The sequence below is a fragment of the Ctenopharyngodon idella genome, chromosome 2 (assembly GCF_019924925.1).
Source record: "Ctenopharyngodon idella isolate HZGC_01 chromosome 2, HZGC01, whole genome shotgun sequence".
Classification (NCBI taxonomy): Eukaryota; Metazoa; Chordata; class Actinopteri; order Cypriniformes; family Xenocyprididae; genus Ctenopharyngodon; species Ctenopharyngodon idella.
Window position 1 is genome coordinate 27,274,206 of NC_067221.1, and position 20,803 is coordinate 27,295,008.

Sequence of the window (20,803 nt, forward strand, 5' to 3'; positions counted from 1 at the left end):
ATCAAAATCAATTATTGTTGTTTTTGTTGATAATCCATTAAATACTAAAATAATAATCATAAAGTCATCACTTTCAATTCTAGTAACCCCTTATCAACTGCCTAATAACACTCTAGCAACTACCCAGAACACCCTTGTAACCACCAAACAACTGAGCTGCAGTGATTGTAAGTTAATTAATATGTGAAATATTGAAGAGGTGGTGCTGCATCGGTTGATGTGTGTGTGTGTGTGTGTGTGTGTGTGTGTGTGTGTGTGTGTGTGTGTGTGTGTGTGCAGGTGAAAGCGTTCTGTGATGTGGATGAAAACAAAATTCAGAAGGGCTTTTACACATACGAGGAGTCAAAGGTGAGAGACGCGATGTGTCACTTCAGAACTCAATATAGATTATAATAGTATATCTGTTTATATCTGTTTCTAATAATAGATCTGTTTATACCATCATGAAACACTACAGAAGCATTACAGTCATAGTGTAATATAGGAATATATAGGCGTAAAATGAAGTACATCATGAATGACTGGCAGTAGTAATAGTGTATGTTATATGTAATGAGAATAACTGCATATTAAACATGCATTTTTCAATAATTGCATATTTGTAAACTTCTTTAAACATTATTTTTAGTTGGCACTATTATTTTAATGTTAGTGTATGTAAGTAGATCCACTGAAATGATCTGAATCTGAGAACTGGACGTCTTCATGGGAACGTGGTTAATGTAAATCTAGAATAGTGATTAGTTATGCAAATATAATGCTAGTAATGAATCAACGTCTATGCCTAGACACAGATCAGCCGTCAGCTGTTTTCAGAAGAACACGCCGTGACTAATTAATTTCCTGGAAAATCCATCATTAGCCTCATTAGCTTGATGAGAATCAGACGAACGATCACAGCGCAGCAGTCAAAACACTGGAGGATAATAGCAGGAACAGTCACATCCCGCAGGAACATCAGTTATCACCTCTGAACACACTTAATACTGGAACACTTCAGAGCCGTAATAACACCAATAACACTGATGATACTGTGATTAACACACACACTCTCTCGATTTCTGTTTCCTTCAGGAGCGGCCGAAGCCCAAGATTCCCATCCTGCACTTTAGAAATGCATCGCCGCCATTTATCGTGTGTGTGAAGCTGGTGAGTGTGTGTGTGTGTGCGTCTTAGACCTTAATTTGACTTTTCTCTGAAACACACACATGCTCGTGTCCAAATGACTGTGAGGCTTGTATCAATCTCAATCATCATGTGTGTTTCCTGCTAATGAAACTCCAGCGGGATCAGATATTATCACACACACACACACAGCTGTTTCTGCATCGCTTAATATTGCATTCAATATGGATTCCAGTGAGCAGCCCAGTCGTCTGTGCCCTACATAGGCAACACATTAACTGACTTCATCCATCATTAGTGACTGATTTGAGACCCTCCTCATGCCACACAATAATCACATTATCTGATGCTAAGCTAACAATGTTAAGCTAAATTAACATATTAATACATAAATTATTGTAGTAGGTTGTCCAATATTTGTGAGTTTATACATTTTTATTTATATATACACTCTTACATTAGATTTTGGCCCAAAAGAGGGCAACATAGTTTAGCTACATTCACTTTGCAGGTGAATCTGTTTATGTCTGTGTTTTGAGTGTCTGTCTCTCTGTAGGATATGACACATGGAGTCCTGGAGGAAAACCTGCTGTCGCTGCAGCTGAAAGAGGGAATCCATTACTACCATTTCAACTGAACACGGTGTGTGTCCGGCAGGTTTGGGCTGCGCTAGGAGATCAAAATATCCTACAGGGACAGTCAAACCTCAGGTACTGTGGGACCTGCAAACAAGTAACGGACTAATAAAGCGACTGAATAATGTCTTAATTAAGATCTAAGAATGCAAAACCTTTTCTGTAAAGTTAGAGGCTGGAAAACATCATTAGCTCAGTGTGAAACTACCGAAGTTCATCAGGACAAACTTGATAAATCCTTATCTGAATGTTTAAAATATAGTTTAAAGTTTGATGGTTATATAGATGCAGTAAGAAAAACAGGCAGCACTCATGTTGATAGCATTGTTATAGCATGTTGCTAACATATTGTTGACTAACATGATATAGGTTGTATCATGTTGGTAATAATATACATGCTAACGTGTTATAGCACATTGCTAGCATGTTTTAACACGTCAATAACGTAATGCATGTTCAAACACATTACAGCTACTAGAGCCTGCAGTCTTTAGCCTCCTTGTTAACGCGCCCGCCTCCCACGGCAGAGACCCGGGTTCGAGGCTTGTGCAGAACATGGCGAATAGGACCAGAGAGGGGTTACATTGGTGCCGTGTCCCAGATGGGCCAGCTAGTAGGAGCTGTGCATGTAAACTTCATTTCCCTGGCCTCAAGAGGCGCATTAGCGGCTGATGCTAGAGGCTGCAGTCTTTAGCCTCCTTGTTAGTGCGTCCGACTCCCACGCCGGAGACCTGAGTTCGAGGCCTGCGCAGAGTGTTTTTGTAATGTTTCAAGCATGTTCAAACACATTACTAGCATATTTTAACACAATGCTAGTGTTTCTAACATTTTTAAGCATGATTTTATCATGATTTAGTATGTTGTTAGCATGTTTCTAGCATGTTTTAACTTGTTAGCTTATTGCTAGCTTGTTTTAACAAATCGATAACGTAATTCTGCATGTTTTGAACATGTTCAAACTCATTACTAGCATATTTTAGCACAATGCTAGTGTTTATAGCATGTTTAAGCATGATTCTATCATGATTTAGTCTGTTGTTAGCATGCTTCTAACGTGTTTTAACACATTGCTAGCCTGTTTTAACAAATCGATAATGAAATTGCATGCATGTTTTTAGCATGTTCAAACTCAGTACAAGCATATTGTAACAATGCTAGTATATTTCTAGCATGTTTTAACACATTGCTAGTATGTTTATAGCATGTTGCTAATAATACGCTAGCATGTTTTAGCACATCGCTAACAATTTTGCATGTTTCGAGCACACATTACTAGCATATTTTAGCACAATGCTGGTGTTTTTAACATGTTTAAGCATGTTTCTATCATGACTTAGCATGTTGTTAGCATCCTTTTAGCATGTTTTAACTTGTTAGCACATTGTTAGCATGTTTTATCACATGACTAGCATAATTTAACACAATACTAGTATGTTTCTAGCATGTCTTAACATGTTGCTAGCATGTTTTGTCATGCTACTGGCCTTTTATAGCATATTGCTAACATGATTTGGGGTTTAAGCCTGGAAAATATCTATAGTTTCACACTGAGCTAATAGAGACGATGAAAAATCTTCGTAATCTTAGAAAAAACAGTGTGTCAGAGCTGAGAACTGGTTCCTGCTGTCCTTCCCAAAGTTCCCAGCTTGAGAAACCTCTCACATCCCTCTCGCACCTAAACTCAAACACACATAGGTGTCTGTTTGCATTCCTGATGCCCCGTGTCACTGGATTTCTCCATCGTTCCCGAGTGACGCCACACTCAGAATAAACCCTTTTCCCGCAGACATGCTCTCAATCTTGCTGGTCGAGTGTGCGGGAATGGCCTGAAACTGTTGTGCAGACTTAATCTGTTAATCTCTCATTTAGTCTTTTTTTTTATTATTTTAGTTAGCTTTTTTATCTTATATTTATATTTTATTTTATTTCAGCTTTATTTAAATTACCAAAAAAGTATATTTAATAGTTTTAGTTAGCAACAACAACACTGTTTCAGTATTATGCTGTTGTATGTTAAATCCTTGTGATATTAAAGATGTATTTTTAGAATTTTTAAAACTCATTTCCTCCTTTTTCTTTGTGTATGTGTGTATTAGCTTATCACTTTCTGATAACAGCCAACTTTAATAATTCATGACAGTCTCTGACAGGTCTGGTTAGTTTTATCTGTCTTCCTCTCAACAGTCGTCCATTTTGCTTTGTGTGTGTGAGACTGGAATGTGTGTGTTATCTGAGGTCAGCGGCCACGTTCCTCCCTGTGTGTGTGTGTCAGGTGATGGAGCGTGATGTAGGTGTGCGTGTGCGTGTGAGGGGTCGGGTCAGGGGTCATGGCCTGTAAATGTTTAGGATGGCGTGCAATTGGAGGGTCAGAGCTCAGCACGAGTCATTACACATCTGATCTGTAACACACACCATCACAAATAAACATGTCTGTACATAGAACTCCTGACACAACACAACACCTCAAGTTTTTACACAGATTATATTTCTACTGTTTTTACGTGTCTTTATGTGTCCAAATTGCCTTTTTAATTATTTTTTTACCATACTAATTTGAATATTAGTATGTTTTTATTAATCATTTACAATTAGTGTTAAGAATATATAGCCTGAATATACACTGAACCAAACACTATAATAACATCTTGATAATTCAATATACTTTATTTTTGACAAAACATCCATGTTTCGCTCATGACTGCAGTTTCAGTAGTGACAGTAATGTGTTGGTAGCGACCTCATCACATTACAGAATTTTAAACATATTAAAATACAAATGATTTGCATAACTGTACTAAAATTTTGTTTATTTCCCCCAAATAAATGATTATGTGTTCCCTTTTGTCACTACCAAAACAATGATGTCACTACCGAAACGTGGTGAAGTTTCGGTACTGACAATTTTAGATACTTTTGAGCCTAGCTCAAAGATGCTAATCAGCACATGGTTAGCTAGCACACTTCTGAACAGTTGTACACATATAAAAACTACATTTTATTGAATAACAAAGATGTCACAACCGAAACTTCACCACGTGTTTCAGTCATGACTGTTTTGGTAGTGACGATTTTCGATACTTTTGAGCCTATCTTAAAGATGCTAATCAGCATGGTTAGCTAACACAGTTCTTAACAGTTGTACACACACAAAAACTAAATTTAATGGAATAACACCCAAAAAGGTTTGCTTAATTGCAGAAAAAAAAGGTGTTTGGTAGTGACGTTCCTTAAAGTTACACACAGATTTTCTCAAAATGATGGACCTAGTATCTACTATGAAAGAGAGGCTATGAGAGGGAGGGAGGCTGCAGGACTAATGGACTAAAACTACACTGTTTCGGTAGTGACATGAAAATGGGGGAAACTTTTTTTTTTTTCTTTACATAAAGTTTCATGATTAAAAAAAAAAAATATATATATATATATATAATTTTTTTTTTTTTTTTTAACTTTTTTTTAAAAATATATTTTTTAAAAACAACAACTGAAAAAAACTGCAAAAATTTCAATATCATTTTCACAAGTTGAAATTTAGGGGTTAGGGATCGGCACAGGCAGCTCACAATTGAAGGTACCCATTAAATTATGATTTTATATAAATTAAGCTTACTGATATTTTAAATATTATTATGGGATTCAATGGATAATAGAAGGATCTTAGTAAACATGTAAAATGTGAATACTTAAATGCATTTTAAATCACATTCTGTATAATGGCCACTTAAATAAATAAATAATAATAAAAAAAAATATATATATATATATATATAAAAATATATATATATATTCTTAAATATGCAGTTTATAATGTATAATAAATCAACAATCTAGTGCTTATTTGGAGGATCGGTCAGTGTCCCGCGAGGCGCGTGCAGCCGTAATAACAGCGCGCGACTCAGCAGCATCTGATACCAGTGTTTATAGAGCCCAGAATAACCACAGCCACCTCAAGACACACACACTGAGTTACACACCCTTACAAGAAAGTGCTGCGGCTCTACCCTATGGTACAGTAAATCTATCAAATGAGTATATCTGACTTTGGTGCTGAATATTCATTCGTGTTTCGCCAATGTTATGAATTTCAGTATCTAATATCTCTGACAAATTCAGTACCATAGTAATTAGGGACACGAAGGCACTTCAAATACCATGGTACTACCACTAAAATATGGCTTAAAATGTTCAAGTTTTAGTAAATAAATACTGCTGTAGGCTGTTTTTTTTAGTTGCGTCCCTCGTGCAGACGGGGCGTGGTTTAGGGGCGGGGCGCGTGTTTCGTGGGCGGGGCGGAGGTCGGAATGAGGGTGAAAGTTGGACTCACTATCAGTATCTGTGGGTTCAGACTCACGCACGCGATCATGAGCGCTTCATTCTGGACTTAACTCTCATCTCTGATGTCTGCTCATGGTTTGGCCATGTAGTTTTTGAAGTGATCCAGAGCGGTGGTTTTTCTACAGACTGAAGGAGATTGTTGGGGTGTTAGAGGATGTTTTTATTCATTCTTTTCTCAGCTCTAGTCCTGTGTGGATGTGCTCAATACTCCAGCGACCAGTGCAGCTGGACAGGAAGGTCAGCCCTTTTCATTTGTGTAAAGGTTTATAATAGTTAAAAAGCATTTAAAAGCAAGCCTATTTTGTGATCGTTTGTATTAGGGATAATTTCGGTAATTATAGTAAACTATATCTCTCTCTTTAATTTTTTAAATATGGGCAAACAAAGGGTTTTTACATTTTAATAGTTTACTTGTAATATATCTGTTTAGACGTGTAATAGGTTTAAACAATGTAATTCTGTGAGAGGTGATGGGGAAGGTCCGGACATGCCCTTATCTTGAACATGCGCTGACATTTACCCTTAAGACTGATTCGCGAACCGATTCGTATAAACCAGTTCTTTCAATGTTCCTTCCGGAACGATTCGGATTCGGAAGGAGTTTGTGCGTGAATTATTTCTCGGCTGTATTAGAACATTGTTTGGGACTAAACTTGTGAATGTGAAGTGGTTAATGAATCATAAATATCACTAAATATCACACATATATGATACAATCTATACTCTAAAAATGCTGGGTTAAAAACAACCCAAGTTGGGTTGAAAATGGACAAACCCAGCGGTTGGGTTAAATGTTTGCCCAACCTGCTGGGTAGTTTTATTTAACCCAACTATTGATTAAAAATGACTATATGGCTGACTTAAAATGAACCCAAAATAGGATGGAAATTAAAAATCAGACACACAATTACTAGAGGCAACAATAATAATCAAAAGGTGAACATTTATCAATAAGCAATTTAATAAATGTTTATTATTTTTTATTAAATTTATTAATAAATGTTAATTTCCAACATACTTTGGGTTCATTTTAAGCAAGAAATACAGCAATTTTTAAGCAATAGTTGAGTTACCCAGCAGGCTGGGCAAACATTTAACCAAACCACTGGGTTAAAACAACCCAGTTGCTGGGTTTGTCCATTTTCAACCCAACTTGGGTTGTTTTTACCCCAGCATTTACTTACCAGAGAATCTAAACAGTGGTATTTAACTATTTGAAAGTCTTAGGATTCTAAAAAAAGAACCGTTCAAAAGAATCGATTCACTAAAATGATTTTGACTACTCAGCGCTAAAAAGATAAAACAACACCGATTTGTTTTCGCTCGTATTTTCTGCGCCCACAGTGACGTTAATCTCCGTATGTTTTCTCTCTCTCTCTCTCTCTCTCTCTCTCCCTCCATCCCTCTCTCCCTCTCTCTTCATTGGCTCTAATACTCTGGTTTAGTAGCTGACTCGCACTTTTCTTTTCAACTCCTTCATTTAACTCTTTGAACCAGACCGCGCTGAATCTGGCCTCTATTATGCGCTCCGCGGCTTAATGGACTCCAGAAAATGATTTAATAACGTTAATTAAAAGCAAGCCGGATGAAATGGAGGGAATTTAGGGGTCATGTGTGCGGGATTCGGTTCTTTTTCTCTGGAAGACATTTGGCACTGATTTCAGTAGAAACCAAACCCCGTCAGTTTAATTATAATGCTAAGTCATGAACTCCAGCTGTAGCTGTGAAGTTTAGTTCTGCCATCATTTACTCACCCTCATGTTCATCCAAATCCTCTATATTTGGTGGAAATACAGGAATACAATTAATCTGCATTTTAGAATCAATCAATCCTTTTTTAGACTTTTGAGTTCCAGCAAACTCAATGGATGGGATGGGACATTAAATGTTTTTGAGGACATAATGTTTCAGAGAAGTGATGTTCACCAGGTGAAGAGTGTAAATCTCAAAGCCTCTGCACACCCGTCGGCACCAGTCCAGCTGAAACAGGCACAAACACTGTAATCATCCCTAAATACGCCAGCCACAACCACTTGAAAGCGCTGTAGCGGGGAAAATGAAAATGTCACATCTGGATGACAGCTTGTGTGAAATCTTTCATGTGCACATAACCCTTCTTCTCGTACCATAAGCTTTTTAAGACCTCAGGTTGACTTAATATCCCGCACTTTCGACATCCAATCTCTCCTCATGTTTCTGAAAGCTCTTGGAGATGGGGAGGAGGTCACGCTCACCCTGAAGGTCATGGGATGCATCAAAACTGTGGACATCCCAATTTGTCAAGCTCTCAGATTTATGTGTCGTTTGAAAAACGAGAACCTCTGTGTTGAATGAGAAGCAAGACACAACTAAAACGCAAATGTTTTGGCTCCATAGTTTGGCTCCAAGCTGTTAACTCTTGTGTTGTGTGTCTGCAGCGGGCTGACGCACGAGTCTCACGCGCGGGACGTGGAGCAGGTGTATCTGCGCTGTGCTGAAGGCTCTCTGGAGTGGCTCTATCCCACTGGAGCTGTCATCGTCAACCTGAGGCCCAACCTGCCGTCCTCCGCACACCTCCACGCCTGCGTCAAGCCCCGGACGGACTCGCGTGGAGCCACGCTGTACGTGGAGCGGGCCGGAGAGCTGCGGCTGCTGCTGTCGGAGGCGGAGCAGGCGGCCGGACTCGTGCGCTGCTTCAGCCTCCAGGAGGGGGCGCTGTTCGTGGAGGCGTCCGCGCGGCGGGACATCAGCCGGAGGATCACGGCCTTTCAGTATCAGCTGATCTCCACGCAGACGCCCGGAGACGAGTCCTACTCACCTGCAGGTAAGAAAAAAATCGGACGGGACATTATCTGTTAAGTATATCGGCCACATTATCGGTATCAGCCGATATATGTCCATTGTTAATGTTATCGTTATTGGCTCGATAAGAAAATTTGGCCAATATATTAAAACCGATAAATAATGGGTTACAATATCGGATTACAACAACAGAACAATATCGGTTATCGGCTTTCAAATATAGAGAATTATCAGTATCGGCCAAAATTTTCATATCTGTGCATTTCCTTTTAATCCTAAAACACAACACAATGTGTAATTCATGTAAAAATGCATGAAAAATCAATAAAGAACATTTCTTCATATTAACACAGTATATTGGCCACTATTTTTACAGATTTATCTTATGATATTCAGTCTTTATCTTCATATGCATTTGCTCTGAAATGCGCTTAAAATAGAGATGCACCGATATATCGGCCAATAATCGGTATCGATAGTGTGAAAATGTGCTTTTATCGGCCGACATCGATTATTGGTTATCGATACCGATAGTTTAAAACAGTGATAGTCAGGGCCGATATATATCCTGTAAATCAAAAGAGGGCAGGAAAATGCACTGCATTTGGGCTTTGTGTAAAGAAAATGCTAAGAAACCAGTTTGATGTTCAATATTAATAGTAATTATATTAATTAATCATTTCATTTTCAGAATTTAGTTAATGTGTGTTCATATTAATTTGAGTAATGTGTTTGTTTATAACTGATACCAGTTACTCTGAAACAAGTTGATGAAATGGAGAGAATAAAGTTTTTATTTGCATTCTTTCAAAATATAATGATTAATTATTAATTATAATAAAAGTAGCCTATCATTAATTTAAAAGAAGGTATAAAAGGCAGAACCTCCAAACTATTGTTATTGTTATCGTTATCGGCAGATATCACTCTGAATTATCGGCTATCAGTATCGGTGGAGAAATTTAGTATCAGTGCGTCTCTAGTTTAAAAGATTTTTTTTTTTTTTTTTTCTCCATTCAACAGAATCATAATCACAGCTTAGACAGACATTAAGTAGATTCAAAATGTTTAATGCAAGTAAAATACAACATCAACAACAATTATTATTATTATCAGACATGTTTCCACATTTTATTTTCACTAAATGAAACCAAAAATGTATTATTTTATTTCACCAATTTAACATTGCACAATAATATTGTTTAAAATAGAAAAAACAGTAATATTTAAGTACTGTTTTCTACAAAATAAAAGCGTTAAAGAACGTAAAATGCAGTGTTGTTTTAGTATTGTTTATATACTATTGTAGTGTTTATTAATATTTTTGAATGAGCTTTTTTAAAAGTTTTAATATAATTTTCATTTAAGGTTTAGTCATTTTCTTTCATTTATATTTTTATTCGTTTTTTTTTGTGTGTGTGTGTGTGTCAGTCATTTTAGTGCTTCAACTTAATATCTCATTTAGTCGCCATGCAGTATTACATTTTTTAAGTTAAATTTTTTATCTAATATTTATATTTTATTTAATTTCAGCTTTATTTGTTTGACTTTTAATAGTTTTAGTTTAACAATAATAACAACACTGCATCTTGCACATTTTTAATTCATTAGGATGCAAATGAATGGTTGAATCAGAGTGTGCACAGATTCATTAAAGGAAATGTAAGAAAAATAACTGAATCGCTATTTGCGTACTCAAATATTCACGACACAAAGAGCGGCTGTGAAACTAGCACACTGACGTGATCTTACGGGAAACCTCATTGTAATATTTATAATGTTTGTGAATTTCACATCATCAGAAATATAGTATATTGTAAATATTCGCCATATCACGCAGCCTTAGTGTATTCAGGAATATCTGTGTGACCGAGAGAGAGAGAGAGAGTGTTGGGGGTGGAATAACAACACTGTCAAATGGCCGTCATTCACATGAAAGAGTGCTTTAGAGAGGTAGTAAAATGTCTGCTGGCGCTGACCCCGTAAAACCTGAAGCCCAGACAGAACCACCAGCCCCCGCGACGCTCCATGTTCAGCCTGACATAAGAAAATAAACAGTCTAATCGAGAGGTCTCGCCGGGGTCAAGCAGCCTGTAGTGCTGTCAATCACAGCGGCCGCTGCGTGCCATTGGTCCGATGGTCGCTGAGGTCGACTCTCGTTGGCTAGTTGCACATGAAAGGTGCTGTTGTATTGGCTGTGCAGGTGAGATGAGCTCTGGCACAGCAGCTTAATACTTTCAAGAGAGATTTGTAATAATATAAATCTGTTCACAGCTGTCTGTAGAGAATCACAGTCTAAATACTGAAAAATCCCATTTTCGTAATTTTTCGTTCTTCTTTTTACCACATACCCAGCTAACAGAGAATGATCTCAGAACTTTAGTTAACGTTCTGTCAAGGTTCTCTCAAAGTTCCTAACAAACGTTCTTCCCGTAACGTTTGAACGTTAGAACAATAGAATGTTCGTACAATGTTCTCTGGTCTTTAATAATGTTCTCAAAATGTAAAAATGTTACTACTTGTTTCAGAACATTCTCATAATGTTTGCAAATGGAATGTTCCCTTAACGTTTGTATAACCAAGAAGAACGTTTTTAAAACATTTAAAAAACATTCAGGGAACATTCATAAACCATGTTATCTTAACTTAATGGGAACATTGGCAATACATATTTTTGTTCACTGGGAAGCTACCAGGTATTCCAGAAAGTCTCTTTCTTCCGTTTCCCTTCCCCCGCTCTCTTTTCCCTTTCTTTCCCGCTCAGCATTCCCAGAGGGTTTGTCTTTATAAACATGTAAGTCTTGAGGTGTCCTGAGCTCCTCACCTGTTGGTCTCACTCACACTTGAGCTTGGGTGGGCCTCCTGATTGGTCTACAGGAAGAAAGCATGTGTTAGTGAAAAGAGTTTTTTTTTAGGAATATCTGAGCTGTTCTCTTAAAGCAATGAAAGTTGACCCTGATTTATACAAGCTCAAGCTCCAAAAAGGGCAAAAAAACTGCCATAAAGTGGCCAGTATGTCTTGTCAGATTTGCAGTGAACAAAGATTTGCAGTCTTTTCATTATATGGCTATCAATTGGGATTTATTTATTTATTTATCTACTTATTTATTTATTTATTGCTTTCTTATACTTAACACAAACTTACTGCAACATTCTGAGAACTTTATTTTATAGTTGTAAAAAAAACAACAACTAAAAATAACCATTACGGAATATTCTGTGAAAGTTATTTTATAACTGTAAATATTAAACATAAAAAAAACAGAATATTCGGTAAATGTTACTTCATAGTTGTAAGGATAAAACCTAAAAATAACCACATTCTGTGGAAATTATTTTGTGTAAGTTGTCTAAAAAATTTTTACTGAGAACTTTTTTATAATTCTACACTCTAAAAAAATCCATAAAAATAGGGCACAATGTACTGTCTTAATTATTTTTACAGGTGTTTTACCTGTATTTTGAATTTTGAACTTCATTGTGTTGTGTTTAAGGGTTAACTGAAATGTCCATAAAATTACTGGATAATGTCCTGGTAATTTTCTGTCAGTACATTATCCATTTTTTATGTTTTTTGTTGTTGTTGTTGTATTTGTTTTTGCAGTGTAAAAATAAAACCTTTGAAGAACATTATTATGTGGTTTCCAAAAAACTAACCAAATGAGAACCAAATACTAACATTAGGGGAACGTTCTGTAGGGGAACATTCAAAAGTATCGTTCCCATAATGTTTGCAAAATGGAATGTTCCCTTAAACATTTTTAAAACACCTAACAAACTGGACATGTGGAATGTTCAGAGTATATTCAGAAATAACGTTTTCATAACTTTAGCAAAATGTTCTAAGAACATATTCTTGTTAGCTTGAAAGTCACACAAAATAACAAAGATAAGTCGCACCGGTGTACAAGTCACATTTTGTTATTACATTTTATTAATTATTACTGGTAAATAAAAAACAAATTTATCTTACAATTCTAAAAATAAAACTTTGAAGAACATTATTATATGTTTTCCAGAAAACTAACCAAACGGGAACCAAACACTAACGTTAGGTTGTGTTTGCCGGGTTAAGAATGGTAATTGTTATGTAATGTTAAAGCTGTAATGATCGTCTGGTTTCACTGAACGTTCTGTGTTTATTTTCACGAGCGTCTCCAAACAGCTGATCTGAGGTCTGAGCGTTAGTTTCGAGGCTTCAGCTGTGATCAGTGAGAGGCGTCCCCCTCCACCCGGTAATGAGCCGTTAGCGGCGGGGGGTGGAAGGCGTTGAAAGTCGTTAAAGAGTCGTTTTACTTTAATGTTAAATCAGGTGAGGAATCACATTTACATCAATTCAATTTGCAAATGCTTTTGTCCTAAAGGCGAATCTGAAGAAAATGCTTTACATTTACATGATGCTCAGTTTGTGAGTCTTAATGTGATGAGAAAAAGATGATAAATACACTAAATGTCTTTCTATCATACTGTCTTTGCAAAAACAATCAAAAACAGTGTGTGTTTGAATCACTTCAATGTGATTCATCTGATTCACTTGCTTGAAATATGACAGCCTGTTGCAACAGTTTTGTAATAAATTATATTGTCATTTTAATCAACATTAAACCACATTAATACTACTGTAACATGAAACTATGAATCTTTAAAACATTGAAATTGTTACTAAAATATAGGTGTCTTTTGCATTGTGTAGTTTTTTTTTTTTTTTTTTTTTTAATAGTTGTAAATATAAAACCTAAAAATAACCATTTGTTTTGAGGAATCAGTAGCACAAATTGTGTAGGACAAATTTTTTTTTTTTTTCTAAAGTTTAAATATTTTTAATTATTTACAATTCAAGCTTTTACAGCCTTTTTAAATGCACATCTGTTTATTTTACAGCCCTGTATGTTCAACAAGCTTTAATGTGGTTTAAACTCAGTCGAGACACTTGGTTTGGCAGTGGGGGAGGCAGATAATGATGATAACGCTATCAAACGGGGTCAGAGGGCAAAGGTCAGAGATCACAGGAGCTCAGACACAGCTGGAGTCTGACGGGTGTGACGCAGCGCAGTCCAGACGTGTCTGAGGAGGAAATGCGTCTGGATTTCCTTGTGCTCGTGTGTCTCACACTAATATAGTGTGTGTGTGTGTGTGTGTGTGTGTGTTTCAGCTCCCTGCAGACCCTGCGCTGACGACGAGCTGCTCATGGCGCTCTGCACCAGTGACTTTGGTAAGAAACTATACTCCTTAGAAGTCATGATGTACCATGCTTTCCTGAAAATAAGTTGCCCCTGACTATAATAAAGCAAAAAAGGAAACATTCTCAGAACTTTGGCTAACATTCTGATTATGAACAAACGTTCCTTTAGTAACGTTAACAGAATGTTTGTTCAAAGTTATCTGGTCTTTAATCATGTTAGCACAAAAAAATATTTATACATCATTCCTGGAGCATTTTTTGTTCTGAACAGTTTTAGTTGGACATTCATCTAACATATTTTAAATGTTACTCCTTGTTTTGGAATGTTCAGAGAACATTCAAAAGTAACATTCCCATAATGTTTGTAGAATGATAAAATGGAATGTTCACTCAACATTCAAATAACCAAGAAAAAAATGTTTTTAGAACATTTAAAAAATGCATGTTTTGAACATTCAGAGAACATTCAGAAATAACGGTTTAATTAACATTATGGTAACATTCTAAAAACGCTCTTAGAACATATTTTTGTTAGCTGGGGAGTCACACCTGGTCAAAATTTCATTGTCGCGAGAAATGTAAGTCACATTGATATATCAGTCCAGTGTTGGGGGTAACTTGAGTTACGTAATCAGATTACTTTTTCAAGTAACTAGTAAAGTAACGCATTACTTTTTTCAATTTACAACAAAATATCTAAGTTACTTTTTCAAATTAGTAACGCAAGTTACTTTTTTACATTAATTTAAAATGAATAAAAACAGTGAAATGCAATCTCAGAATTTTATGCAAACCTGTAATAATTAACTATATTAAATTACACAAATATACTTTATGTATTTAATCTCACTTTATTAACCAATGTCTTCAATGATGTAATTCAACCATACTAATAAGCTAAAATTACTTTAGGTTTAGAAATAAGAGTGTTAAACTTCCTCCTCCTGTATCGTATTCTTCTTTAATCCAGAATGGCAGCACATCTGAAAGGTTTGTTTGAGCTGCGCCCTCTACTGTACAGGAGTAAATATGCTTTTCCTTAATCCTGAGGCTTATTCACTTCACTTTTGGTGTGAAAGGGCCTTAACATTTGCCAAAAATAGTACTTTTTTGTTGTTTTTAAAAAACAAACAAGCAAGCCCAGCCCAGGTGAGAAAAAGTAACGCAAAAGTTAAATTACTTTTCATAACGCATTACTTTCCAACTAAGTAATGCAATTAATTACTTATTTAGGAAGTAACGCAACTTTCTAAAACTAACTAAAAGTAACTTTCCCCAACACTGTATAAGTCACAATTTATTATTGCATTCAGAAATAATGTAAAATACCTGTAAATAAAATGAATATTTTTAGAAACACTATAAACATGTATTTTAGTTCCTCTCACTTCACAACAAATCCTTTAAGTTGAACAGTATTCAGAACAGGATTGAAAACTACTATAAAACAAACATAAATTATAGTGGCATTCATTGTAAACAACGTTTAGCCTAAACTCATTTTTTAGAGGGAAATTGAAACTACCAGTGTTTACACAAATAAACTTGGGCTCATGTGTTTGGCATGAATAGAAATGTTTTGACATTAAATGCATTATATAAGCCACTTTGGAATATAAGTTGCAGCACGTTTAAAACATGTGACTTTTATATTCTGGAAAATACTGTGAATGCTTTATCTCTGTCTCTCAGCGGTGCGCGGCAGTATTCATCATGTGGAGGAGGAGGAGGATGATGAAGGTCAGGCCTCTGTGGTGGTGTCGTTGAGTCACGTGTACCGTCAGAAGAGCCGCATGTTTGTGTCTAGCGGCGGGGGGCGCGGCCGCGGCCGGTGGACGGGTCGCGTGAAGATGCCGCAGCGCTGCGGCCCGCGGGCGGGACAGGGCGAGTTCCTCTTCACGGGAGCCGTGCGCTTCGGAGAGGCCTGGCTGGGATGTGCTCCACTTTATAAAGACTTCATCAGACTGTACCACTCGGCTCAGGTCGCAGGGACGAACCCCTGCCACATAGACACAGACTGAGAGACACACACAACAAACCTCTGCTGAAGTTCAAGTTCATGACACGTGTCCAGTTGTTCATTCAAGTCGAGGTCTGGGTCACATTTCACCCCAAAATCAAAATAAATAAGCAAGAAATTAAATTTAGACCATTTTATTTTAGAACAGTTTTAGACATAATTTTTTTCATAACAAACACATTTCCCACCAAAAGTATCAATTGCATCCAGATGTTTTACTTTTTTAATTATTTTTTTATTTTAATTTGTAATTTATTATTTTCAGTACTACAATTATGTATAAATATTTCACTTTTTTTAAAACATTTTTCATGGGACATTTTTCTTAATTGTCATGAGACAGTAATTGTCACAATTTAATTCTGTATTTTTTCATGCAGAATATCATTTCTTATTTTATTTGTGTTGATTTTGGGGCGAAACAAGGCCTGGGTGTGTTCTTGGCAGGTTTCGGAGATGGGATGTACAGTGGTTCCAGATGGACGGATCTCAGTCAGGAATCCTCCCTGAAGTTGCTGTTCTTGGTTACAGACAGAAGTTTTGTTTATTTGTTTCTGTCTGTTCTTGTTGCCTGATTTCATACATCTGAAACCGATGCAGAGAAATTGTGTCGTAACACTTGGATCCAAGTGTGTGTGAGTGTGTGTATCAGCTCTTGCCTGCTGCGAGAGGATGGCGGTGCTTTTCTTAAAAGCTTTGTTTATAGTTATAGAGCAGTCGATTCTTCTGACTGGAGTGTGTTCACGTGTGAGTTTGTGTGTGTTTATGGTGTGTGTGTGTTTTGTTTTGTTGAGTTGCCTTTTCTGTTCCTTGGACTCAGAAAGAGTCTGGAATAAAACACTCTTAATGGACAAATCATTGTTTATGTGGGTGTCATTTTGTGTGTATTGCTGGGTGTTTTCTGTCCAATCTGCCCAACAGTGGAGAAAATTGCGAAATGTTCAAATTATCGTGTGAATGTGAGTTCTTCCAGCTACACAAGCCTGATGTCGTAGTGCAGCGTATAAACATTACCTGAGCACCGTTCAAAGACTTTATAAAAAGACAAGCATTCATATTACTTGTGTATGGAAGCTTGTTTCTGCCACAGAATAAAACACTTAAAAGATAATTGCAACTTTTTATCTCGCAATTCGGACTTTTTTTTCCCTCACAATTGACAGTTTACATCTCTTAATTCTGACAATTGCGACTTTTTATCAATCAGTTCTGACTATATTTTGCAATTCTGACTTTATAACACACAATTGCGACTTTAAATCAATCATGTCTGACTTTATAACTCGCAATTCTGAATTTATAACAACCAATTCTGGCTTTCTAACTCAATTCTGATAATATCACACAATTCTGACTTTATAACTCGCAATTCTGACTATAACTCGCAATTCTGACTATAACTCGCAATTCTGACTTTATAACTTGTAATTCTGACTTTATATCTCGTAACTCTGACTTTATATCAATCAATTCTGACTTTATATCTAGCAATTCTGACTATTACTCGCAATTCTGATTTTATATCTCGCAATTCTGACTTTATATCAATCCTGACTTTATAACAATCAATTCTGATTTTATATCTCGCAATTCTGACTTTATATCAATCCTGACTTTATAACTCACAATTCTGACTTTATAACTCGTAATTCTGACTTTATATCTCACAATTCTGACTTTATATCTCGTAATTCTGACTTTATAACAATCAATTCTGACTTTATATCTCACAATTCTGACTTTATAACAATCAATTCTGACTTTATATCTCGCAATTCTGACTTTATAACAATCAATTCTGACTTTATATCTCACAATTCTGACTTTATATCTCGCAATTCTGACTTTTTAACAATCAATTCTGACTTTATATCTCGCAATTCTGACTTTATAACAATCAATTCTGACTTTATATCTCGCAATTCTGACTTTATAACAATCAATTCTGACTTTATATCTCACAATTCTGACTTTATATCTCGCAATTCTGACTTTTTAACAATCAATTCTGACTTTATTTCAATCAATTCTGACTATATTTCAATTAATTCTGACTTTATATCAAGCAATTGTGACTTTCTAATAATCAATTCTGACTTTATATCTCACAATTCTGACTTTATTTCAATCAATTCTGACTTTATATCTCGCAATTCTGACTTTATAACAATCAATTCTGACTTTATATCTCACAATTCTGACTTTATATCTCGCAATTCTGACTTTATTTCAATCGATTCTGACTTTATATCTCACAATTCTGACTTTATATCTCGCAATTCGGACTTTTTAACAATCAATTCTGACTTTATTTCAATCAATTCTGACTATATTTCAATTAATTCTGACTTTATATCAAGCAATTGTGACTTTCTAATAATCAATTCTGACTTTATATCTCACAATTCTGACTTTATTTCAATCAATTCTGACTTTATATCTCACAATTCTGACTTTATTTCAATCAATTCTGACTTTATATCTCACAATTCTGACTTTATATCAATCAATTCTGACTTTATATCAAGCAATTCTGACTTTATAACTCGCAATTGTGACTTTGTATCTTGCAATAGCAACTTTATATCATGCATTTCTGAGAAAAAGGTCACAATTACTTTTTTTTATTTCACTTTTTATTAAGTGGTGGAAACAAGCTTCCATACTTATGAATGGGAGAAAGTATGACGCGTAGTAAGTCCCTCCTTATAAATAAAAGAGCCAATCGTTGATTGATAAAGTCATCGTGTCACTGCAGCTGTCATTGGAAGCTCCTGTTGCTATATTTTCCCGGGTTGTTTTTGTAGTCCGCGGGTTGAAGCGGCCAAGCCCCGCCACCTTCGGTTCTGAGACCTGGCAACTCTGGATGTGTTCAGTTTGAGATTTCAGGATTCCCCCATTCAGATAGGATTTGATCTTGGATACCCGAAATAGCTGCCTGGAGGCGTTGCAAATATGGCTGCCGAGTGAACAGACTTTCCTTGAAAGAGACTTTGGCGTCATTATAGCAGGATTTCTAGTAAACTGTCTTTTATCATGATCTGTTTTCTCTTTTAGATAAACTGCTGTCAGTAGATTAACCATTTATCTAATTTACTATCAAAGCAGGTTAAACATGTTGATATCAAGATATACAGCTGGTTTAATGACACATTTGAAGGGAACTCTAGTGCCTCCTACTGACCACCACTTGAAGTCTATCTGTGCGCGTACAGTTTATCATTTTTGCCATTGGTGGATCAGTGAATTTCTGCTGCCCCTAGTGATTAGCAATATCTGGATGAGTGTTTTCCACCAAAGTTCTGTGAAAATCTGCGTTATGTTTTCAGTCCAATTAGAGAGCCAGTAAATGTAGTGTAGTGTTTGATCCTCTACTCATCCAGCATCTCACACTGGAATGCCACTGTGCGGTCATTACACCAGAACCATGACAACAGTTAACTGTGTCGCCATGGACACCGGGTGCTCAAGATGTCATAGCAGCATTGTTCAGAGTTCCGAAAACTCTCTGACCGAGATTTCCTGTAATGCATCCAGTCAGAAGTGGGCTGATCTCCAACCAGAGAGAACACATGAGTCCAGCGCTCATCCGATCCGTGCGAATGTCTCAAATGCTCGTCGTCTTAAGACTTTCACCCACTCAGCTGTCTCAAGCACGGCTGGAATGAAAGCACAGATAACTCAGACACGGCTCTGGGTGTGTGTGACGGGTTATTATTAACAACACAAAAAAACACTGCTCTTTCCTTTTGCTATTTCTCTCTCTGCTGGAAGCCAGTAAAATCATTACGAATAATTGTTTGTGTTTTAACTGTTGGCACTGTTCGCATATGTTCTGTATTAAAGGGTTAGTTCACCCAAAAATGAAAATATTTTTGATGACATCCGAGGGGTATATGATTCGTCCATAGACAGCAATATAATCAACACTTTCAAGGTCCAGAAAGGTACTAAAGACATCGTTAAAACAATCATGTGACTGCAGTGGTTCAACCTTAATGTTATGAAGCGACGAGAATACTTTTTGTGCGCAAAACAAAACAAAAATAACTATTTTAAAGTGGTTTTGGTCTATACAGCTAATTTTGCCCTTCATGACAACTCTGAGGGGGGTGAATTTTTGTCTAACTCATCCATTTAAAATATATCAAGCCTTAAAGTTCTGCATAATTAAGGGCGTGGTCACTTGAGTGACAGGTGGATTGCCGTCAGATTTACTACAATGACAATGGCTGGAGAATATGCCTCTCAAGACACCACAAACTCTGACAGCACTGCTTGGATATTATAACTAAAACTGCTGCACTATTTTGAAAAATTATACTTTGGACGCCGGCTCATTTGTTTGCGAGAGTCTTTACAACATAAACGCTGCTCAAGTTGCATAATTTCTTGAAGAACGATGACGGAAAGCAGGTCGTTCAGAAGAAATGTGATGCAAACAATGGACAATATATCAATAATTCATGAATTTTTGTGAACAAAAAGTGCTATTGGATGTTTTTCAATGGACGCTCATGGACATTTTACCCAAGTGCGACGGATTACATCTCGTGATCTCTATTTCATTACAAAGATATGAAGTCCCGTTTTGATTTTGCGTGTTGTCATTTGCACACCCGACACAAATTACAATATTACTGTTTCTGGAGCATCTATATCGTAAAAAAGACACCACAGACTGACAGTAAACCCTTAGAACTTTCAAATGATATAACTTATTTT

General features: G+C 36.4%; 2 protein-coding genes across 5 annotated transcripts in view; both read left to right on the top strand.

Moving 5' to 3' along the window:
* The window catches only part of b3gntl1 (UDP-GlcNAc:betaGal beta-1,3-N-acetylglucosaminyltransferase-like 1), a 26,335-nt gene extending 17,615 nt beyond the window's left edge, over positions 1-8,720 (top strand). For 2 of the 4 annotated variants that reach the window (XM_051869440.1, XM_051869441.1), the window contains 3 exons: positions 280-348; positions 1,075-1,149; positions 1,682-5,254. In XM_051869440.1, the coding sequence (XP_051725400.1) occupies positions 280-348; positions 1,075-1,149; positions 1,682-1,762 (225 nt within the window). In that variant the 3' untranslated portion in view covers positions 1,763-5,254. Of the gene's footprint in view, positions 1-279; positions 349-1,074; positions 1,150-1,681; positions 5,255-8,512 lie in introns of those variants that run through there. The other 2 variants (XR_007926091.1, XM_051869439.1) reach the window with 2 other exon arrangements.
* Positions 6,077-17,118, top strand: LOC127499276 (meteorin-like protein). The gene is made up of 4 exons (XM_051869443.1): positions 6,077-6,332; positions 8,513-8,898; positions 14,029-14,088; positions 15,751-17,118. Exons 1-4 carry the CDS (start codon positions 6,250-6,252, stop codon positions 16,077-16,079), a joined length of 858 nt encoding a protein of 285 aa, XP_051725403.1. The 5' UTR covers positions 6,077-6,249; the 3' UTR covers positions 16,080-17,118.
* The last annotated feature ends 3,685 nt before the right edge of the window (positions 17,119-20,803 follow it).